The 23,457-nt window shown below is 48.2% G+C and overlaps 2 protein-coding genes across 11 annotated transcripts in view; one reads left to right on the top strand and one right to left on the bottom strand.

Annotated features, from left to right (window-relative positions):
- BCL9 (BCL9 transcription coactivator) overlaps positions 1 to 7,316 on the top strand; it is a 30,370-nt gene extending 23,054 nt beyond the window's left edge. For 7 of the 8 annotated variants that reach the window (XM_041420943.1, XM_041420951.1, XM_041420948.1 and 4 more), the window contains 3 exons: positions 75 to 2,304; positions 3,955 to 4,215; positions 5,269 to 7,316. In XM_041420943.1, the coding sequence (XP_041276877.1) occupies positions 75 to 2,304; positions 3,955 to 4,215; positions 5,269 to 6,386 (3,609 nt within the window). In that variant the 3' untranslated portion in view covers positions 6,387 to 7,316. The remainder of the gene's footprint in view (positions 1 to 74; positions 2,305 to 3,954; positions 4,216 to 5,268) is intronic. The other variant, XM_041420952.1, reaches the window with a different exon arrangement.
- Positions 7,317 to 13,254: 5,938 nt separating this feature from the next.
- Positions 13,255 to 21,131, bottom strand: ACP6 (acid phosphatase 6, lysophosphatidic). 3 transcript variants are annotated; one of them, XM_041420991.1, is made up of 10 exons: positions 20,847 to 21,131; positions 19,307 to 19,435; positions 19,086 to 19,216; positions 18,355 to 18,434; positions 17,570 to 17,657; positions 16,028 to 16,160; positions 15,210 to 15,310; positions 13,922 to 14,017; positions 13,548 to 13,713; positions 13,255 to 13,433 (listed from the first exon to the last, which is right to left on the bottom strand). In XM_041420991.1, the coding sequence occupies exons 1-10, from the start codon at positions 21,039 to 21,041 to the stop codon at positions 13,293 to 13,295; spliced, it is 1,260 nt and encodes a 419-aa protein (XP_041276925.1). In that variant the 5' UTR covers positions 21,042 to 21,131; the 3' UTR covers positions 13,255 to 13,292. The 3 variants fall into 3 exon arrangements, with proteins under 3 accessions (XP_041276925.1, XP_041276926.1, XP_041276927.1); XM_041420992.1 differs by lacking the exons at positions 18,355 to 18,434; positions 19,086 to 19,216; positions 19,307 to 19,435 and having other exon boundaries at positions 20,847 to 20,977; XM_041420993.1 differs by lacking the exons at positions 18,355 to 18,434; positions 19,307 to 19,435; positions 20,847 to 21,131 and having other exon boundaries at positions 19,086 to 19,204.
- Between the last annotated feature and the right edge of the window lie 2,326 nt (positions 21,132 to 23,457).

Here is a 23,457-nt window from a genome sequence, read left to right on the forward strand (position 1 = left end):
GTATTGTTTGCACTGCTGCTTATGTGACATGGCTGTAAGAAGAGCAAGTGACTGAGTGTGGCTTTCTCTTGCAGAATCCTCAGATCACTGCACTTCGGACTGAACCCAAGCCCCTGCCACAGCCCCAGCCCCCCGCTGCCCAGGACCAGAACCCTCCCCAGAACGCCAAAATGCAGCCGACTCCACCCGTGTCAGCGCCAGTATCCAAACCCGCTGGCCCCCCATGTCCCATAGATCAGGACAGTCCCAGTGTGGAAAGCAAAGTGATGTCTGTGGGCAGCCCTGCCAACTCTACCCCGTTGCAGACAGAAGGATTTGGGCAGAGTTCAACGCCCAATAATCGAGCGGTTAGCCCAGTTTCCCAAGGTAGCAATAGCTCTGCTGCGGACCCCAAAGGTCCTCCCCAGCAGGGGTCTGGTGGGGACCCATCCAGTTTGGGTGAGAATCCCGATGGACTGTCACAGGAGCAGCTGGAGCACCGAGAGCGCTCGTTGCAGACCCTGAGAGATATCCAGCGCATGCTCTTCCCTGATGAGAAGGAGTTTGCGGGAGGGCAAAGTGGAGGGCCACCCCCAAATGCTGGGGTGCTGGATGGTCCCCAAAAGAAACCCGAAGGGCCGATACAGGCTATGATGGCTCAATCCCAAAGTTTAGGCAAAGGGTCGGGGTCTCGGACAGATGGAGGGGCTCCATTTGGCCCTCAAGGACACAGGGACATGCCTTTTTCCCCAGATGAAATGGGGCCACCACCGATGAACTCCCAGTCAGGAGCCATAGGCCCAGACCACCTGGACCATATGACTCCTGAGCAGGTGGCTTGGCTCAAGCTGCAGCAGGAGTTTTATGAGGAGAAGAGAAGGAAGCAAGAGCAGGTGGTTGTGCAGCAGTGTTCCCTGCAGGACATGATGGTCCACCAGCACGGGCCTCGTGGGGTGGTCCGAGGTCCTCCCCCTCCCTACCAGATGACCCCTGGTGAGGGCTGGGGACCTGGGGGTCCAGAGCCCTTCCCTGAAGGCATGAACATGTCACACTCTCTGCCCCCCAGGGGCATGGCCCCTCATCCCAACGTGCCCGGGAGCCAGATGCGCCTGCCTGGTTTTGCAGGAATGATGAACCCTGACATGGAAGGCCCCAATGTCCCGAATCCCGCCTCACGGCCTGGGCTTTCAGGAGTTAGTTGGCCAGATGATGTGCCAAAAATCCCAGATGGGCGAAACTTCCCTCCTGGTCAGGGTGTCTTCAGTGGCCCTGGCCGAGGGGAGCGGTTCCCCAATCCGCAGGGCCTGCCTGAAGAGCTCTATCAGCAGCAGCTGGCTGAGAAACAGATGGGCCTCCCTCCTGGTCTGAACATGGAAGGCATCAGGCCCGGCATGGAGATCAACAGAATGATGCCCTCCCAGAGACACATGGAGCCTGGGAACAACCCCATCTTCCCTCGCATGCCGGTAGAAGGACCGATGAGCCCGTCTAGGGGGGACTTCCCAAAAGGATTACCCCCACAAATGGCTTCTAGCAGGGAGCTGGAGTTTGGGATGGGCCCCGGCAGCATGAAGGGGGACATGGGCATGAATGTCAGCATGGGCTCCAACCCACCCCTGGTCCCTCAGAAGCTGAGGGAGGCAGGAGTCGGGCCGGAAGAGATGATGAAGCTGCGCCCTGGTGTCTCGGAGATGCTCTCCTCTCAGCAGAAAATGGTGCCGCTGCCGTTTGGGGAGCACCCGCAGCAGGAGTATGGCATGGGTCCCAGGCCTTTCCTTCCCATGTCTCAGGGCCCAGGAGTCGGTCTCCGGAATCTCAGAGAACAGATCGGGCCTGACCAAAGGACTAACAACCGGCTCAGCCACATGCCGCCACTACCTCTCAATCCCACCAGTAACCCGAATAGCCTCAACACTGCTCCCCCTGCACAGCGCAGCCTCGGCCGCAAGCCCTTGGATATCTCTGCAGCTGGTCAGGTGCATTCGCCAGGAATCAACCCCCTGAAGTCCCCCACGATGCGCCAGGTGCAGTCTCCCATGATGGGGTCTCCCTCGGGGAACCTGAAGTCCCCTCAGACGCCCTCCCAGCTGGCAGGAATGCTCGCGGGCCCCACTGCTGCAGCTGCTGCTGCCTCCATTAAATCCCCCCCTGTCTTGGGGTCTGCTGCTGCTTCTCCTGTCCACCTCAAGTCTCCGTCTCTCCCCGCACCTTCTCCTGGATGGACTTCATCTCCAAAGCCTCCTTTGCAGAGCCCTGGGATTCCCCCGAACCACAAGGCGTCTCTAACCATGTCTTCTCCAGCCATGCTGGGGAATGTGGAGTCGGGTGAGTGCTGCCTCCGCCAGCCAGATTCGGTGCTTTGGTTCATGTTGGGTCATCCAAGATGTGCAGCAAAGAGGGGGAGGAGGGCTCCTGTAGCAGGGCAAGAGCTGGATGGCGCTTTCCTTATTTGAGGGGGCTGTGCAAGTGGCAGGTGAGGGCTTCTCCTCCTCGTGTTGTATTTGTGGATTTGCACCCTGCCTACCATGTGTGGAGCTGAGGGCTGGTCACTCTGAGGTTGTAAAAGCAAAAGGATGGGCTTGAGAGGTGTGAAAAGATATGGAGGATTTATGGGAGAAATCTCTCCTTGGAAGGGTCTTGTGCTGTTCTTCCATAGCTCATAGTCATTGTAGCTCAATGGAGAAGATCCTGTTGATGTTATTAAAGCACTTTGGTATAAAAGGTTCCAAAAAGGCATGCTGAGCAGTTAACCAGCTGTGTATCTAGGCACGGGTCAGGAATGGTTGGTCCTTTCCAGGTTTACATTGCAGACAGGAAGTTGTGGTTCAGTTGTTCAGGCTTCAGGCATTTTGGAGCGATGTAACCACCACTGTACATAACATTTGGTTGCGTGCTGGACCATGCTGTGCCTTGGACCTCGGGGTTCCAGTGCTGGCACATCTCTGCCCTCACCTTCTCAAAGCTCACCCACCCTTCAGTCCAGGCTTCCCCAGCCCTGGGCGGTCTTCCCACCCGGGAAATTCTCCTGGCTGGGAAAGTGGAGCCCTTTGCCCACGTTGCCCTCTAGTGCTGCCGCGGGTAACAGCGGGGACCAGGACCGGGATGTGCCTGTGGGGTCGGCGGCTCGGGAGGGCACCCAAGTGCTTCAGTCTGTGCCTTGCTTAGTGCTTAATGAATGCTTTGACCCGCAGCTCTTCCAAACCATCCATCTTTCGGCAGTGCAGTTTTGTTATATTCCCTGTTCTCATTTCCTCTTTTGGTTGGGAGGGGCTGAGGAACGTGCAGTGAATTTTCAGTGAGAGTACAGCTTCAGTTTAGCATCTGCACATTGGTCTGGGTGGCATAAAATTCATCGGTGAAGAACAAAGGAGATTGGAAGTGTAGTTAAGTTGCTTCTAATTTTGTGAGAGCAAAGGATGACATTAAGCTAATAGGTGCAGAGAATGCTTCTTTCACTGGAATAAGCAGCTAATATCTCTATATGAAACAAGAAATGCAACGTAAACAGGGAGTTTTACTTGTAGCTCCTGGTGCAGCTTGTCAGAAATGTGCTCGCATGTCTCAGCATAATATCTGCTACAGCTTTCCTTGTGCTGCCTGTGTCTTATTTGATTTTAGATTTTGATATTTATGGCTAGCTCTGGTACCTAAGTCTGTCTTCAGTGTATGGAAATTAAATAGTAACATTTTCAGACTAAACTGGTAATTCTTCATGTGGATTTGTGGAGGCTCAGGATAGTTCTAGTTAGATGTGTTATACAGTAGGATAACAGATATTAATCAACTTGACCAATAGGCTTATTTTTCTGGTTACCTTTCATAGTCATTGACTGCATTAGTCATGTGAAGTCTTGCAATAGGAAAGATTGCTAGTTTTTGAGATTTCCAGGGGAAAAGAGTTTGATTTAGGGAAAACAGTAAGAAGGAGAAAAATTTAAATTCATTCTCTCTTTTTCCTTTCTTTTTTTTCCTAAGCTGGTCCACCTCCTTCCACAGTCAGCCAGTCTGCTCCTGCGACTCTCCCTGGAAATCTTCCCTCTAGCAGTCCTTACACAATGCCTCCGGAGCCAACCCTCTCCCAGAATCCCCTCTCCATTATGATGTCCAGGATGTCCAAATTTGCCATGCCCAGCTCTACACCGCTCTATCATGATGCCATCAAAACTGTGGCCAGCTCGGATGACGACTCCCCTCCAGCACGCTCCCCAAACCTGCCACCTATGAACAGCGTACCAGGTAAGAAAATCAAAGGAACATAAGCACAAGGTGTCAGGGTGATTCTATGGAAACCTCATCAAATGAAGACGGTGAGATGGGAAAAACTTGAGGAATATGTAGCCATGGGTTGGTTTTGAGGAAGCAGCTCTGAAATGTAGAGGTGGAAATTCTCCTTGCAACTGTTTTTTTCTGTTCAGAAAGTGTGCATTCTTCAGAATGTGTCGAACATGGAAAACACTTGTGTATGGGAGAGATTGCCCCTCAGGCAGACTGGGATTATTTGTGTGAATGAAGGCTGCTCATGGGATTAAGGGTCAGATCTACAATGTGTTATCCTGAGGAAGCTTGTCTCCTGTCTTAAGGCAGTGCAATAGAAGCTTCACTGGTTTTGGGGGGTTTGTTTGGGTTTTTTTTTGGCGCTGAATCATGAAAAAAAGAAATGTAGGCTGTAGCACCTCCACCCTGTTTAATTAATAGTTGAAAAAGAGGATGAGTGAATGTTTCAAGAGAGTGGCAATTGGTAATGAATTCTTGATGAGTTTATCTGTAGCTTTGCAGTGAGTTTCACACAGTAATGGCTGAATATATCTGGGGAAAGCTGGCTAATTGAATAAGTTCATGATGGTAACTCATTAACCTCATTGATCACTGCCTCTTAGTCTTATGAGGGTTATCTGATTTATCACTGCTGAGTTTTGAAAGGAGTTTTGGTCACTTCCCAGTGGACTAGTGTCCATATGCTGATTATCTGTCACAGACGTGTTTGCTACTGCCTGTGTCATGCAGACTGCCAGGGAGGTAGTAAAAGTACGGTTTGGATTGAAATCCTACTTATGGAGCAGGCTTTTGTCACTGTTTCGTAGGGCAGTGACAAGCTTAGGGAGGTGGCTGTTTGAGTGGCATCAAATTTCTGGTTAAAATAACACTTTTCAAAGCCACTACTGATGGTTTTTTTACTAGCATTGTATTTTTGTGTGTGTGCAGACTTGGTAACCTTGCAGAAAGCTCTCCGACAGCTTTATTGATTATTACTGGTTGTTGTCTAAATGTGATTCCTTGTTTCTTCCCTAGGAATGGGCATTAATTCTCAGAATCCTCGAATTTCAGGTCCAAACCCAGTGGGTCCAATGCCAACCCTTAGCCCAATGGGAATGACCCAGCCTCTTTCCCATAACAACCAGATGCCCTCTCCAAATGCTATGGGACCCAATATACCTCCTCACGGGGTCCCCGTGGGACCCGGCCTGATGTCACACAATCCAATGATGGGGCATGGTTCCCAGGAGTCTCCAATGGTACCTCAAGGACGCCTGGGCTTCCCGCAGGGGTTCCCTCCCGTACAGTCCCCTCCACAGCAGGTGCCATTTCCACACAACGGGCCCAGCGGTGGACAAGGCAACTTCCCAGCGGGAATGGGCTTCCACGGAGAGGGACCTCTGGGGCGTCCTACCAACCTGCCCCAAAGTTCGACAGATCCAGCACTTTGCAAGACTGGAGGCCCTGGCGGTCCAGACTCCTTCACTGTTCTTGGAAACAACATGCCTTCGGTTTTCACTGATCCAGAGCTGCAGGAGGTGATCCGTCCTGGAGCCACGGGAATACCCGAGTTTGACCTGTCCAGGATTATCCCATCGGAGAAGCCCAGCCAGACACTACAGTATTTCCCTCGTGGGGAGGTGCCAGGCCGCAAGCAGCCGCAGGGTCCCGGGCCTGGCTTCTCCCACATGCAGGGGATGATAGGAGAGCAGACGCCGAGGATGGGACTAACATTGCCCGGCATGGGGGGCCCCGGGCCGGTGGGAACTCCGGATATCCCTCTTGGCACGGCTCCGTCCATGCCCGGTCACAACCCGATGAGGCCGCCGGCCTTCCTGCAGCAGGGCATGATGGGGCCGCACCACCGCATGATGTCACCAGCACAGCCCGCCATGCCCGGCCAGCCCGCGCTCATGAGCAACCCCGTGGCCGCCGTGGGCATGATCCCGGGCAAGGACCGAGCCCCCGCCGGGCTCTACAGCCACCCAGGCCCCGTGGGGTCACCTGGGATGATGATGTCAATGCAGGGCATGATGGGACCCCAACAAAACATCATGATTCCCCCCCAGATGAGGCCCCGAGGTATGGCTGCTGATGTTGGCATGGGAGGATTTAGCCAAGGCCCTGGAAACCCAGGGAACATGATGTTTTAAGCTGCTACCATAAGACTGGATGTTCTGATCCTTGTCAAGATGAGATTCCAAGTCCTGAGGGCTTTTTTGGGAGCTTCAGGAGTACAGTTTGGCCATGCAATAGGTGAAAAGAGACCAGAGGATGCTTTGGGAAATCTCGAATGTATGGAATTACCTGAAAAAAAAAATATTCATTTTAACAGGTTGTTTTTTTTTTAAGATTTATTTTTTAAAAATTATTTTTGTGGACTTGGGTATCCCGTGACGGCACCTGCTTTGAGAATCTGTAGCTGTATTTTGAGAATTGCCATTTGTCACAAGTTGCACCATTCTCTGTATGTTTACGTCCTTCGGACTGGCTTCTCCCAGGACTCTCGGTTATTTTTGGGGTTTTTTGTGTACTGTACTATATTGTAAAAGGGATTTTAGCAGAGACTTTAGTCTTTGGGGTGAGAGGAGAATGGGATTCTAGGCTGTTTACTTTAGGTGGAGAATCCATCTTCAGAACTTCGGACTATTTTCCTTCAACTCCAATGTATAGAAAAACCAAACTACGACCTCAGAGCAGAGTATTAATGAAAAGCACAAAAAGGAACTTAAGTTCAGTGAGGGGAATCTTTTAAAAGAAATAAATAATAAGTTAAGGACATATTTTTCAAATTATGGCGTGCTGTCCAGCACCTTCTGTCTCTCCCTCCCACTCTTTATTAAATAGGCTTCTCTCTCTCTCCGTCCCCTTCTGTCTCCTCCTATGGCAGCTGCAATACATTGTGTTATTTTGGGGAGTAAATCTAGGAGAGCCTCTCCTCACGTGGGGACTCTTCCCACTTTTAGGAAGGGGCTGGACTTGGACACTGTTACATCCTACAGTAGTCTCTCTCTCACTGTTTCCTATTCTCCTTTTCTTAGAAACCCCAAGTGATTTTATTAATGTGGGAGTGGAACAGACACTAAAAGTTATCCAGGATTTTTTTTTGTGGTTATTTTTTTTTTCCTCCCCAGCGTAAAACGTTCTGTGTAACCTCCATTAAATTTGGTACAAAACCACTCGCCAGGGCTGTGGTGTCAGAAAAATAAAATATATTGTTTCTTACAAAAATGAACCGTCTCCTTTATCCAGTCCAGTTGTTTCTGTGTAGATCAAGCAGCTGGCCAGATGACTGTTTGCTCTTCCTTGTGATCACAGCCAGCCTAGAGGCCAAGTGGGCTAAACTTTGACAGCTCCTAAAAGTCTGGTCAATAGGCAGCTGTGTGCTCCTTTTGAGGCAGTTCCGTTAACTGAATCCTGAACTGAGCTTGTTTTCCCTTGGAGTGAGGTCTTATTTCAGAACACCCCAGGAACTATACTTAGAGACTTCCTCAATTTGTTGAGGGTCAAGGAACAGATGAAACTTGTCTCCATCACTTCCTCCTGGAGAGTGTTTGCAGCACTGCAAGGTACATGGGTTTGAGCTCCCCCTGAGCAGCAGTGTCAGTCTGCCGAGCCACTGGGATTGTGTCCCTCCCTGGGGACTCTGGATTGGGTCAGGTCTCTGACTGCCAGCACTGAGAGCCTGAGGTGGTGGGGAAGGGTGAGCTTTAATAACAAAGGTGAGACAGAAATTGTCAGTGAGCAGATTTTTATCAAGACAGCCCTGCTGAGTAAATTGTTGCTTTGCCACAGTTCTCATCGATTGCTTCCTAATCCCCTGTCTTTTCAAACTTGCCTTTTGAGAGGATTTCAGCAAGGAGGTTTTATGGTCCTGCCTATGAGGAGTGAAAGGCTGGATGACAAAACATGGATTGGGAGTTGAGCCCTGCTCCTGGAGAATATCAGCATGAGCCAGATACAGATCTGTAGGCCAGGGTGTGGGCTCTGTGGCTGGCTGTTCTGTGGTCCCCCAGCACTGTATATGGAGTGGGTGATCTGTTCTTCCTTCCACTTACTGCTACTTAAAATTATTTCAATGAGTAGTTTCTTCAGAGACTGTCCATTAGCGTGAAAATTCCTGTGGAGAATGAGTATTTTTAACATGCTTGTGTGTGAGAATTTTTTAGAGTGAACTGATCTTTAACAGGTGGAAAAAGAATTCCTCTTGGTGGCTGATTTACTAAACTTTTGTTGCTGGTGTTATAAAATGAGTGAAGCCATGCACTGTTGGAGGCACGCAAGCCTCAGAGCCTTCTGTTGTCTGCTTCCAAATTCACCTTTGTGCTGTCATGCAAATTTACGATGATTTTGGGTGAGAATTACTCTTTTGACAAAGTGTAGGATGTCTGTTGTGGTGCTTCCCTCTGACAAGACAGGCAGCGTGAAGCACGGGCTTGTCAAGATTTTGGAAAGAGATGACAATGACACAGTAAGTGTTATTTCTGTAGAGCGGAATTACCTCTTCTTTAAGTGGTTGCACAGCTCCCTTTTGAGGACCTTGCATGGGAATTGTTACAATGCAACCTTTTTAAGTGTTGCCACTTCTGCCATCACTCCTGACTGTTTTTACCATGTTGAACAAAGCAAAGTTCTTGATCGACATAGAAATGAGGTTTTGGGATTTTTTTAAGCTGTCATAGGGCCTCCTGTGCCTGTTATGATTTTGAATAGCGAAGGATTTGAGGTGGCTGTGACTTATTCTAGGAAAATTAACATAGGAAATTCACTGTTTCAAAGCCACTGAAGAGTGAGAGGATACATTTTAAACATGCTGTATAATTAAAGTTCCTTCTGTGTCTGTCTAACTTAAGATGCTGGCATTTAGTATTTTAATGAGATTTTTCTTAAACAAAGTGCAGAAGATGTGGATTCTCCTGAGTCCACATAGATGCATTCAGTGTTTGCACCAGCAGATGAACAAGAGTTGCTAAGGTCTTAGCTGGCTCCAGTTGTGAAAATGACTGTGTAGATGTGCATAGATGAAGTTCTTTGTTTTGCTCTGATTCTACTTCTTTCCTTTTTGCTTTGCAAATGGAAAAGCTTTCTAGCTGTCAGCCTTGCGGACTCACCTGAGGATCTGTAATCAGGCTCTGTTCCCTCCTGCTTATCAATAGTAACTGTGACTCAGCTTTGGTAGTCATGGTACAGTTGAAGATGGAAAGTGGGTTGCCATTTTTAGTTTTCTCCCCCCCTTTTTTTTTTAAAGCTTTCAAATCATCCTCCTCCACCTTTGTTTGAAAGAATGAAATAGACTTTATTCATACATGCTTGGCTGCTCTTCCTCTCTAGTAACATGGGAGGAAACAGTCTGCTGTTCAAATTATCTCATCCCAGATGGCTGCGCAGCCGGAGTGTGGAGAGACTTAAAAGGTAAACCCAGCAGATGGTGAACTTCTGAAACACGAAGTAATGTGCCTGCTAAATCAAAAGTTTAAAATATTTGAAATCTGTTTGTTTTAAATTAGTAGACTTGCACTCAGGTCATCTGTGAAGTACACTGGCAGTTCTAAGCACTGTCCAAATAAACTCAAGATTTGTACCTGTATCATGAGCTAGCTAGTCTGCCAAAGAAGGTGACAGCAAGGAGCCAGCCTTAGGAGTTTAGTCCTGACATCCTTAGAGTCACATTTTGGAAGACAGATCAGTGTGTGGAGATCTGTTCTGATTTGAATGCTGGTAGTGCTTATGGTACAATACATGTGTCCTGACTCTGAGTAGATGTGGGTGCCCAAATCTTTCCGAGGATAAGTTGAAATGCCCCATTTTTTGTTCCCCCAGAGTGTTGGGACTATTACAAATAGGGTATAGGCAGGGCTTAATTTTGAAGTGCTTTGTGTGCTCTCTGCTGTGCTGGTTTTCACTCAGGTGGCAGGACAGGCTGCATTTTATTGGTGGTGTCCTTCTGCACTCATGATGGTGAACGCTTTCCTTGTGCAGCCTCACCAGGCTGCTGGCTGAAACCTGTTCCCTAATGTGACACTTCTCGAGGAAAAATGATCCATGTTTGATACAGGCCTGTATTTACTAAAATGCACTTCACTTTATCAGTTGGTAGTAATTCTTAACCTAAAATAGTTAATGACACAGGAAAAAAAGTGATGTTTTGTTTGGGATACTGGGAAGTTGTTGATTTCTGAAAATTTTTATTCCATGTTCTCAGGAATGCCTTAGCTTTTCCATGCTGTGTTTGCAGTACAGTAGCTCCCACTTACCTCTGCCTTTTGGTATTAAAACTCTTCCACTGTCCAACCAATCCTCTTCTGAAATGATAATTTAAACTAGTTGTGGTCAGAAATAACTCCTCCTTCAGCCTGTGGGCACAGCTGCCGTGGAAATGCTCAGTGGGGTGGGCCATTGCATGGGCCAACCACTTTGACACTGGGTAAGGCTAGAACAGGGGGCACTGCAGAAACCCTGCAAGAGACAGAGAAGTAACCTGTTCCCAGTGGTGCCTTCCTCCAAGCCACTGCCAAGAAGCTTTTCTGAGGTCTTCTGCTGTTATTGAAATTTGTGTTACCCTGCCTAGAGTGATAGGAGGATCTTAATTGTGTAAAAGCAGTGCCATTTAACAATCCTACCTGCTCTGGAACGACTTGCACTGCTGAGTGCTCTGGCTTGTGGCTGTGTTGCAATTTTTGTCCTGGCTACTGGTCACTTTTGTTGGGGATGCTCCTATTTATTATTTAGGAGTAGGTATGTGAAATCCTCCTTTTTTATGGCCAAAGTTCCTGATGCATGCAATCCATGCCTCACGAATAACTTGTAATTGTAGACCTAATATTTTCATCACTGTTCCCCAGATACTTGTCACTGTGTATAAGAGAGAGCTTGATTAGAGCAGAACACACTGTTCTTAAGGCAGGGTAGGCATTGATTTTTATATAGTGGCATTATGGTTTCAGGCTGTACAAAAACTTGATGGAAAATAACAATGTTTTGTTTGCTTTTTTGACAGCTTCTAATAGCAGTTCAGTGAGACCTCCAGCAATGTATTTAGCATTCAAATTATTCTGTTCACTGTGCATGGTGTCAACATGTAATTGTGGTGGGGGCAGGCTAATGAAAGAGTAGAGGTAAATCCAGCCCATTCTTCTTAGGGAAAAGGTGCTGTAGTGCCTCCATCATGTATCTGTCAGTGTCTTACATTAAGTGATTTTTTCGCTAACCAAGAAGAGGTAACACAGGACCTAAATTGCAGGGCCATTTTAATAAATGGTCCCCCTATTTTAACCTCTGCCTATCCCAAAGGAAGTAGGGACCACGTTTTATTTACTTATTGAAAAGTGGAGATCTTTTTCAATGAAATAGTCAGTGAGATCGAGTGCACTCTCAGCAAGTTTGCAGAAGACACAAAGTCAAGTGGTGCCATTGACACAAGAGAAGGACCTGGACAAACTTGAGAAGTGAGTCTGTGAGAACCTAGTGAGGTTCAACACGTCCCAGTACATGGTGTTGCACCTGGCTCAGGGCAGTCCCAGACATGAGACCAGTCCAGGAGAAGTCACTGACAGCAGCCCTGTGGAGAAGCACTTGGGAATTGTGGTGGATGAAAAGCTGGACATGAGCCAGCACTCTGTGCTCGTAGCCCAAAAAGCCAACCATGTTCTGGGTTCATCCAAAGCCCTCTGGGCAGCAGGTCAAGGACAGGATTCTGCCCCTCTGCTCTGCTCTGCTGAGACCCCACTGCAGTGCTGCATCCATCCAGCTCTGGGGCACCCAGCACAAGAAAGATGTGGACCTGTACAAATCAGTTCAGAGGAGGCCACAAAGATTATCAGAGGACTGGAAAACTTCTCTTATGAAAACAGGCTGAGAGAGTTTGGGCTGCTAAGCCTGGAAAAGGCTCCAGAAGGACTTCAGAGCAGCCTTGCAATGCCTAATGGGAGGCTTGTAAGAAAGAAGGAGAGTGACTTGTTACATGGGCAGACAGTGATAGGACAAGAGAGAGAACAGTTTTAAACTAAAGAGGAGAGATTTAGGTTAAATTCTTTACTGTGAGAGTGGTGAGGCAGTGGCACAGACTGCTCAGAGAAGCTGTGGATGCCCCATCTCTGAAAGTGTTTAAGACCAGGTAGGATGGAGCTTTGAGCTGCTCAAGTGGATGGCATCCCTGCCCATGGCAGGGGATTGGAACTATATGATCTTTAAGGTCCCTTCCAACCCAAACCATTCTGATTCTATGACTTTGGCAACATTGTGATTTCTAGTACTGTCTTACAGGAAAAGCTGTCATCTCAGCCAGAAGTACTGCTGTTGGCCAGTGCTGTGTTCCCCTTTCAGCAAGGGCAAAATAGATCACTGCTGCCCAAAGCTGAAGTCGATACCAGCTCCCCAGACTTCCTCATTTAAAGCACATTAAGCAGAGTTCACCAAGATTGTGTTCTTGTACTTGGCCCTCTGTGGTTGTTCTGCCTGTTCATGGCAGAATTTCCATAATTAGAGGAGTGCAGGGAAGAGGTTTGGAGGCTTGCTGCCCCTTTGGAGATGTTTTCTGTGCACAAAAATGCCCTCAAGAAGATGGGGTAGCTAAATGCTATGCAATTAGGGAGACTCATCCGTCTGCAGAGAGCAACCCTCCAACATGCCAGAAGAAAGGGAAAGGCACAATGGCTTCTGCAGTTTACCAAACATAAAATCAATGTTAAGTCAAAGCTTTGAAGTCTGGTAGCACAGAGCAAGCTGTGCTTCATGCCACAGTCCCAGCATATGAGGAAGAAGTATGTTTTGTCACATTCCTGATACAGATGGGCAATTTTAAATGGTCTGTTCTCACCCTTGCTGTTTCCAGCCTCTCCCTGCTTTTGTGTGGTCACCTCAGAGTAAATTTGAGCCATTCTGTCACGTGGCTTCTTTCAGCCTGCTGCTAACAGTGTAAAGTGACACTGTGCCACCCTGTGTCTGGTAGGAAAATGTCCCCTCATCTAAAATACATTTGGAATAGAGAAGGCTAGCAAGGACATAAAGAAAAATAGTCGAAGATTGTGACAATAAACTAATTTTAATTTATGACAGCTTAATTATGAGTTAGATTTCTGATTCCTGTCCACTTTGGAGCACAGGTTACTGTACTCCTCTGGGGTGACTGAGTACTGTGAAAGAACTTCCAGAAATTCTTCGAGTGGGCAGAGACCTGCTTTACAGCCTTTCACCACTTGCTCCTGCAAGGCAAAGAGACAGAATCACAGATATTGTGCATTGCCAAAGCCCTTTTTTGCTGCATGGTGGAACCACAAGCCCAAGATTTGTGGATGGGACTTGCCACGGGATCTCACCTCTCCACGGTAAGCCACGCGCACAAACCACTCCTTGGAGCGCTGGTGCTGATACAGTTCCAGCGTCACATCTGCAGCGTAAGGGGGCCACTTCTCATCAAAGGTGCCCAGTGCCAGCAGGAGAGGAATAAGAGTGGAGTCATGAGAAGCGTAGAGGAAGAGCTTTCTGGGAAAAAAAAAAAAAAAAAAAAAAGGAAAAGACAGACGTGGAATGTCAGCTGTGTTCCTCCATGGATAGGCAGTAGCACTCCTGCTTTTTCCAGCAGGTGAGCACTCCTTTTTATTCCTCACATTCAATGACTTTCTGAACCAGTTTTTCACAGTGCCATCAAGTTAGAATTTGTAACGATTAGAGGAGGAGTTCTGTGCTGTACCTGGCCTTTTCAGCTGGATTTGAGGGATTTACTGCTGCTTTAATGTTCTTCTCTAAGGTATTGAACAGGAGGCCAATATTCATCTGAAGCATTTCTCTAAAAAAGAAGCAGAAACAAATTTATTAGTTTTAAAACTTTCACACAATTGTACATGAAAACTTGAGAACCTGCTTTTCCCTTATTATCTGATCACCTGCATTAAGTGTACCTAAGAACTATTAAATGCAATTAATATGGCCAGTTTTTAGTTCAGCTGGTGTGCACCACTAATGTGACTGCAGATTGGGAGGAGAGAGGTGTTAACAAGCATGAGGTGTGGCCATGTAAATAGCAATCTTTGTTCTCTAGGCTGTTTTGTTTCCCTGGTATGGTTTTTGAGTGCATGGGTTTCAGCTAGGGAAGATGACTGCAGCAAAACAGCAGCTGAAGTGGTTGGGGTCTTTGGTGAGGAGAGGCAAGACTCAAGAAAGTGGTTGTTATATTTAAAAAGTAGTTTTTGTCCTCTTATTAAACAATGAGATGATCTTTATACAATATCTGGTGGGAAGAAACTCCCTATACCTAATGAATACATCAGTGGAAATGGAAAATGTGTGTGACTAATTCTCCTGGGTGTTGTGGGAATGGGGTAAATCAGTCTCATTACCTGAGATCTCTAATACATGGTAAAGAAAGGACAGTCCTATACTACCACCTGAGAAGAGCTGGTGAATGTGGCAGCTGCAAATGAATCTGAAAGGAAAATGACTGCTAGGCTAGCAACTCAGCCAGCCTTTACAAACAACTGTGGAGGAGGTAATTAGCTGCATGTAGCAGCAGATTCTCTTTGCAAGTAGTTACATGTGTGCAGGACCTGGCATCACTTTTTCCGCTAGCACCAGCGCTTCTCAGCCGAGCTGTGCAGGTGCCATCCCTGGGATAAGCTTCCCAGGCTGGAATTTGGACTGTACTTGTGCAACTGCAAGGGCAGCCTCAGGGCACGGGCTGGAAGCATCTCCTCCCTTCTTTTGCTTTTGCCACTGGTTCACTTAAAACCCCTGTGGCAGCTGAGGCTTTCACTGCCTACCTCAGTGGCATCCTGGTCTCCTCAGTGTGCACTCCTTTTTCCTAGGACTCAAGGCGCTGAACTTTACATGGAGACGGCTGAGGCACAAAACTCATGAGTGGGCTCTGGTGGGGGAATGCAGCAGCTGGGAAAGCATTTCTGTCTGCTGAAGTAAGCTGGTTTAGCACATCCACCCCGGGTAAGACAGCCGCTGAGGCCAGAGGCATGGACACAGGCAATCACCTGGAACTGTCTTGCAGAAGGAAAAGCATGGAGTCAACACATCGGCGCTCCACTGTCTGCTGGAAGCTCTTCAGCGCAGGGCAGCTCGGCATATTGTGCACCTGGAAGGAGGAGATGCAGCAGAGTGGTAGGGTTTGACCCTTTCTGAACCCAGCCTGAAGACACATGGATGACTGCCCACAAAAAACAGCTGCTCATGTCACACCTTTTGTCCTACAGTATTGTACTACAATACTCATGTGAGGATTTTTAGGATGGTTTTAAACACACAGACTTGCTCTGTGTACCAGAAGGATGGATGTTTGTTTTTTAGGATCCAGTTCCATGGAGAGTGTAACACATTGAGCCATTTAGCTGGCAGACCAGTTATCATTAGCTCCAGCAAAAAAGAGTCACTAAGGAGGGGCAGAAATGTGCCCAACTTCCTTCCAGTAGCAGAAGCAGTCTGGCTCACAGGTAGTTTGCTGGAACTGGGATTAAGATGACTGTTAGGTGCTGAATGCCAAAAAGGGAAAGCACTTTATAATGGGGAAGCAAGGCCGAATGCCTCTATTAGCTCTACACTACACTTGAAAGAAATACTGGATTTCAAGGTAAGATCAAAAATACTGGAGACAAGTCTTCATCTATCCTACAGCAAGGCTGGCCCCACAACCTGCTTTTTAAAAAGGCTGTGCTATTTCTATAAGCATTCTGGGTTGCACAGAAAGCTACTGGAGTGCACAGTAGTATCTGGGTGTTGGCACTGTGACTTCCTCCATGTGCATGGTAAGGGGATGTTTCTTTCTGTGACAGTGCAACAGAACGGCTCAGCTCACCTGTTCAGCAAAAATGTTATCGAGGAGGACAAAAAAATCCACAGACTCATCATCATTAATGCCCATCCTCTTCTTAATTGTTTTCAAGTCATCAGAGATACCTGGCTGGTGCTTAGCATTCTCCGACTTACTCCTATAAAGGAATTAAGAAAATCAAAACTTTTTCACACACCAGGCTTTCTATCTTCTGTTTTGCTCATCACACAGCCCAGCGGAGTTCTCCCATATCAGTGAGGGGTAGAAGGGAAGCACTGCAGCATACTGAGGGATTCCTGATGTTGGGAGTCTGAGCTGCAGAAGGGACAGATGCTGTATCCAGATTTCAAGGATCAGAGCTGGCTCTCTGCTCTCACAAAGGCAGGAAGAAAAATTAAAATGAGATGTGAACACCCCAGAAGTGTTCACAAGCAAGGGCTGTGTATCAGCTAACAGATCTGGTCATACTGGAACAGTACAGGTCTGTGTCTTCAAGGAGTAGCCTTTAACAGCCTCATGAAAGAAGCAGCTTTGAACTGATTGCTGTATGGTGTGGGAAATGGGAAACACCTAGATACTTGCTTGTAGCTTAAATCAACTTTTGCTTTGTTAGAAGCCATTTGCATCTTTATGCTGCTTTAAATGTTATTTTAAAACATTTAGCTGAGAATATCCATGCTGGCCACTGTAGTCCCTAGGTAGCCTGCAAGCTGAGGCAGTGCTTAGTGCAGCTCAAAAAGTGTACCTTGATACGGTCACAAAAAGTGCAGTTGGTGGGCAGGGAGCAGCAGACTCTGCAGTTTACTCCTTTTTTGGACAAGTGATGTTACTGAATAGGCTGCTTCCAGGGACTGTCACCTCACCACTGTCTAGACCTATCCTTTGCCTGCAGAGTCAAGCACTGCACAATGAGCTCTTGCAAGTGAATTCTGACAGCTCTTGAATTTTGGGCAAAAATATGCTAATGTACAATCTAGCCAAACTGTAATATATCTGCCTCTCTTTCATTTTCCGCCCTGTGCCCAAACCTGGCACAGGCATTTCAGAGTACTTGATTCCACAAACATGAGTGTTCTATGCAGGATCTTCCTTATTTCACTTCATTAGCCTTCATTAAATGTGTCAAGGCTGAGTATATTTCAGTTTCTTCAAGGTATGAATGTGACGGGAGTGTTGAAATAACCCCCAAACCAGAAGCTGAATATAAAAAGGAGGCCCAATATGTTCACACTTGAAAGGCTTGTTAAGGGATGTAGATGACATTAATTCTGCCCTGCAGCAATGCTACAGACTAGCTGTACATTAGCTAGTAATGAATGTTTGCTAGACAGACTAAATTAAACTGGTCTTTCAAGGAAAAGTCTCTATTTTATTTTCTTCTGATACCACTGCCTGGTGTATAATTCCGCTTACCAAGTATTTTATACAACTAGCTAACCTTTCCCAAAGAACAGTAAGTGGTAGGGAAAGAAATTGGGAAATGGGAAGAAAATGTGCTGTTGTAAATTACTACTGCTGAAACGGAACAGCAGTGAAATCATACGGGGAGATATCGCTGGCAATTACCTGGTCAAGTATTTCAGGCGCGGGCAGTTCTGGTAATTGGGGTAGAGCATTTCAGAGCTTGCTTCATCAGTGACAATGACAGCAGGTCCTGTGGAACAAGAAGGAAGTTTCTGTGATCAGTTTCTTTAGACTGCTTTATGCTTTGTGCTCAAGTCCAGTGTTATCAACTAGCAATTTCCCCCGAGCTATCACCTGCAACACAAGCCACTGTACTTGTTTCTGTGCAGTTATTTCCACAGGGATGCCTGCTGTGCACCTTGTAAAGCTTCCCAGTTGTGTGTTCATTTTTCTTAGCACCAAAAATTAGTCTCTGTGTCATGAAGTGTAAGGAGCTCTGGCAAGTCACTTCTACTTGTTCGTGGAACTGAATGTGGAAGGAGCAGATGTGAGTTCTTTAAAATGCAGAGCATATTTTTAGAACAAGTAGTTACCAACTGCAGGATACAGGTGAAAGTTACTCCAGATACTGAACTTGTGTCCAAGATACTTGGGTTTCCCTGAGAAACCTTTTTCTGATGTGTGAACTTTTTGCCTTCTTGATTTTGAAGAGGGTTAACACTAACCTCCTCAGCAGGTCTGAAAGAGCAGCGGAAAGATACGCAAAGAGAGGGAACAAGTGACAAGCTGGTAAAGAATCTACAGGACCAGGGGAACTGGGGAAGGGAGCCAAGTGCAAAGAACTGAGGAAGAAGTAACAACTAGGAGCCAGAGAGTTAGGATGCAGAAGGTGTGTGCATCTAGGGAAGACTAAGCAAGGAAAGGCACTGTTCAGAAGTCTCCCCAACCTTCTTTCTGCTGTTGGTACAGCCCAGCTAGCACGCAGCGTGCGGACTCCAGATTCCGGAAAATATTAGTGGAACGGATGCTGAAAGAGAGAAAGCAGTTTGTGAGGCAGCACCTTCTCCTTCACGTTAACATGGCTGCAGCTGGGGAGGTCTTGCTGGAACTGAGGATTCTGCTTCCACCATGGCTTTGGAAATCTGTGGTGGGACTCATCTTTTGTCACCACAGATATCTTAGGTAGACACCTATAATCTGAACTGCCCTTTAACTGCATTTCAGAGATAGCGGAGACAACAAACTGGCACTTGTCTGGTGTGATTTTTTAAATCTCATCCTAAGCCAGATGCTCTCAGCATTACTGATGTGAGCAGCAGGGATTGCTTCATCTCACTGAACTTCAGCTGTTTGCAGTGAGTTAACGCGTGCTCCAGAAATGCCTGTTTCTCTTCACTCACCATGGAAGAGCAGAACAGCACTGCCAACGGCTCAGCCTAGGTGAGATGAATCTGTCCCTGGCATCACTCTCAGGACTGCTGGGCAATTGGATGCTTTGTGTCATGAGTGATTTCTAGTGCCAGGCTCTGCAGGCTGAGCAAAGATGAAGGCCCAGAGAGGCCAGACATTTTGATGTGGAGCAGAGAAGGCTATGCTAGCCAGAGTTTTCCCTAGCACAAGGCTACTTGTTACGAGGCGGGAAGAAAGGGAAGGTCCAGGAGGGACCTGAGAGACTCACAAGACCTCAGCAGGCTTAAATATTGGTGAAAGAAACTTGACTTCTTCCATGTAGTTTCTCCTCAGCCTTTCCCCCAGGGCGAATGTCTGCTGCATCCCCACTTTTGTCAGCTGTCCTGCGACTGCACCACCCTAAGAGCAAAGAGGAGAGGTCTCCAGTGGACCATGGAAATAAAAAAGTCTACAGAGGAAAGAGGAACTCACCAGAAAATATACCCTCACCTTAAAAACAGTCTTATGGTATTCCTCATCCAAGGATGAGGGGGGTTGAGGTCCTCCATTTAGGTCTGTCACCATGTAATCAAATTTAGTCTTAGCAGGTACATCTAAAAGAGTGGGATGCCATTCCACCTGTTTCAAAACAAACAAACTGCTTCAGTGGAAAACTTTCAAGGGCATTAAATGAAGAACTTTTAAGTTCTTCTTAACTAAAGCTGGAGTAATACAGTGTGCTGTCTTGCCAACAACACAATAAGGAGACAAAGGGATCTCTTTACACAGCTCATAGAGAAATGAGAGTAGTGCTACTCTCTGGATTTGCAGACCTGATGTGCAGGAAATGCAGTACTTGCTTTCCTCCCCTTACAGGAGAAGAATCTGTGGGAAATCGCAACTGATGCTCTTTGTTACACATCAAAAAGCTGCTGTAGGAAACTATCTGAGCTAACTCCTGCTGGCTCCCCAGGCCACCTCGGAGGAAGCTGGGGGCGCCGGAGCCCTTGTGGTAACACTGAGGCAGGAGCCAAACCTTTGCTGAGCACCCACTGTGAGGTGCACAACTTGGCCTTGGAATAAAGCCTCAGGATGCCCATCCCTGTATCCTGCCCCTGAGGGCTCCCTGCAGTTGCAGCAATTGTTCCCTCTACTGTCATCTGTCCCACTAATGTGCTATTGCTGTTCCACTTTAAAGAATCACAGAATTAATTAGGTTGGAAAAGACCTCTGAGATCTTCAAGCCCAACCTGTGACTGAACACCACTGTGTCAACCAGGCCACAGTGCCACGTCCAGTCTTTCCTTAAACACCTCCACGGACCAGGACTCCAACACCTCCCTGAGCAGCCCATTCCAATGTCTAATCCCCCTCTTTGTGAAGAAATTCTTCCTAATGTCCAACCTGAACTCACGGGGCACAGATTAAAGACTGTCTCCTCTCATCCTGCTACTTATTTCCTGGGAGAAAAGCCGACCCATAACTGGCTGCAACCTGTTTTCAACAAGTTGTAAAAAGTGATAAGGTCACCCCTAAGCTTCCTCTTTTCCAGACTAAACACCCCCAGCTCCCTCAGTGTCTTCTCCTAACACTTGTGCTCCAGACCCTTGTGCAGGTCCGTGGTCTTTCTCTGGACTCGCTTCAGCACCTCAATGCCCTTCCTGAATTGAGGGACCCAGAACTGGACAGGGACAATCCCTGCCCTGCTCCTGCTGGTCACTCCATTGCTGCTCCAGGCCAGGATGCCATTGGCCTCCCTGACCCCCCGGGCACACCTGGCTCAGTTCAGTCGCTGTCAAGCAGCACCCCAGGCCTTTTTCCACTGGAGAGCTTTCCAGCCACCCTAACCCAAGCCTGTAACTCCCAATTTCGAGCTTTCCCCTCGAAAATTACTCTCGGTATCACCCCGGAAAGGGGAAAAACCACCAAACCACCAGGCTGCCGAGAGCAAGCAGGAGCTCAGCAGCGGGCACGCCGCCGGCTCGGGATCGGGGCACCTCCGCACCACCCCTGCCCCCTCCCGTCCCGTCCCGTCCCGTCCCGAGCTCACCGGCTCTGCCCCCGGGATCGGCCGCAGCGGGGTGCGCGCCCCGTGCCGGAACACGACCTGCACCAGCCTCAGCTCCAGCTCCCCGCGCCGCCCGCCCTCGCCGCCTTCCCGCCCGGCGGCCGCCGCCGCCGCCCGCCGCCGCTGCGTCCAGGCGGCCAGGCCGCCCAGCACCCAGAGCCGGACCCCCCAGCCCATGGCCGCCCCGCCGGCCCGGCGCACCGCGGGGAACAGTGGGAAGCGCAGTCCCCGGCTGAGCCCCGCCTGGAAGCGGGCACAGACGAGGGCCGGGCGGGGACTGCGGCTCCCGGCGGGCGCCGCGCAGGGGAACCATGCGGAGCTGGGCGGGACGGGCCGCGCCCCCGCCCCGATGGGGCACGGCCGTCAGCCGAGGCTGCCGGCTTTCACGTGTCTCCGCTCCCCGTCTTCATTTCGTTATCTTTCCTGAGGGACTCGCCGGGGGCCAGTGTGCACAATAACCCCGTGTAGCCTTCCAGGCTTGGGGAAGAGTGGCTGGAGGGTGGCCCACTGGAAAAGGATGTGGGATACTGGTGACAGCGATTGAACTGAGCCAGGTGTGCCCAGGTGGCCAGGGAGGCCAATGGCATGCTGGCCTGGAGCAGGGCAGGGATTGTCCCTGTGTACTCGGCCGCACCTCCAGTGCTGTGTCCAGTTCTGGGCCTCTCACTTCGGAAAAGGCCTTGAGGGGCTGGAGCGAGTCAAGGGCAGGGTCTGGAGGCGAGTGTTGTGAGAAGCGGCTGAGGGAGCTGGGGCTGTTCGGTCTGGAGAGAAGGAGGCTCAGGGGGACCTCACTGCTCTACAGGCACCCGAAAGGAGGGTATGGCCAGGTGGGGTTCGGCCTCTGCTCCCGGGAACGAGTGGCAGGATGAGAAGACACGGCCTCAAGCTGAGCCGGGGAGGTTCAGGCTGGGCATTCAGAGGAATTTCTTCACAGAAAGGGTGATTAGATACAGGGATGGGCTGCCCGGGAGGTGTTGGGATCATAGTCCCCGGAGGTGTTCAGGGAGCAGGGCAAGGGTGAAGGAGAAAGAGGAGGGAGAGGATGGTGACCTGCACACAGGCCAGAGGGAGGAGCCGCTGCAGGTGGTGTGAGGCTGGCACAGACACCAGGACGTGCAGAGGGGGGATTTTGGTCACCTCCTCGTTTTTCTCGAAGCCCTGCAGTTCTGAAAGGGTTGCCTCAGTTTTCTGAGCTTAAGAGTACGTGAAACACAGAGGCACAACAAAAGCAGAGAGAGAAAGGGAAAAAATATTTCAGAAGCCAAGAAAATAACAAATGAAGGACTCAAGCCTAAATCTTGTGTTGCAAGAGAGCGAGGGGTCAAGAATGCTGAGGGGAGAGGGAACAGGAAAAAGTAGTTAAGAGGGGGAGGGAGGGAGGCGAAAAAGAGATAGAGGTGATGTGATAGAAGTGAGCAGGGAGAGAGGCTCACACTGAATTTATTTGTATTTCCACTCAAATGTTACCCTGGAAGAAAAGCCCCGTTCCTGTGAAGTTGTGAAGGCTGGGACTACAGGGTCCCTCCTGGGTGGCCCCGGCTGCTGCCAAGCAGCATTACTGGTGAGATATATTTTAGAGTACACCCTGCCACAGCAGGTGCCTGCAATTAGAGGAGAGATCTCCAAAATAGCAGGCGGCTGTCAATTTTTTAGCAAATGGTGTTGCCCTGTTTTTTTTTCCTTTGTCCAACTGTGTAGAAATTTATTCTAAGATGCACCATCTTTACAGTAACATTTTCAAAGGACCTGTTATTTTTACCCTTCTGTTGCTTTTTGTGACCAGACGAGGAGCAGAAGGCTAATCCAATGGCCACCAGGGGTGAAATTTTTTTCACTGAAGGAAAGTAATGAGCTCTAATGTACAAGCAAGTTTCAGGAAACTTTCCACTCTGAAAGCAGAGAGCAAATTTCCTCTTGGTTGGAATTTAACCAAAATTGCAATGATTGCTATCTTTGTGAAATATGATTGCTATCATTTGCCTTTTACAGTGCTGCAAAAATGTATCACACCTCAGAACACTCTGGTTTTATAAGTTTGCATTTACATCTTCCTTTTTTTGAAGAGGAAACTGAGTCATAGTGAGCTTTGTAGTTTGACCAAGTCATGCAGTCATTGTGTGGCTGATAAATTGATAAGGTGTGAGGCCTGAGTTTTGTAGTTTGACCAAGTCATGCAGTCATTGTGTGGCTGATACATCGATAAGGTGTGAGGCCAACTAGCACGATTAGATTTTTTTGTTCCACGACGTGGCTCGAAATTAAATAATGCTTTAAAAATACCCCCAAAAGAAACAATTTAACCTGATGAATTGGTGTGGTTTATTGTTTTTCAGACTAAGTGAACACCTTGTCCCTGAACAAAGGTAGAGGATGGCCAGGTTGGATGGGGCTCTGAGCAACCTGGTCTAGTTGGTGTCCCTGCCTTTTGGGGGGTTTGGAATTGGATGATCTTCAAGGCCCCCTTCCAACACAAACCATTATATCGTTCTACAAAAGTTCTTTATCTCCTTACGGTGTAAATCAGAGATTTACCATAAAGTGTTTGTATGGTAGAGGCACAAATAGTATCTGGATGGCCCTTAGGGAGGTGGGT

Source organism: Onychostruthus taczanowskii, unplaced genomic scaffold (genome assembly GCF_017590055.1).
Source record: "Onychostruthus taczanowskii isolate IOZ18803 unplaced genomic scaffold, ASM1759005v1 scaffold67, whole genome shotgun sequence".
Lineage (NCBI taxonomy): Eukaryota > Metazoa > Chordata > Aves > Passeriformes > Passeridae > Onychostruthus > Onychostruthus taczanowskii.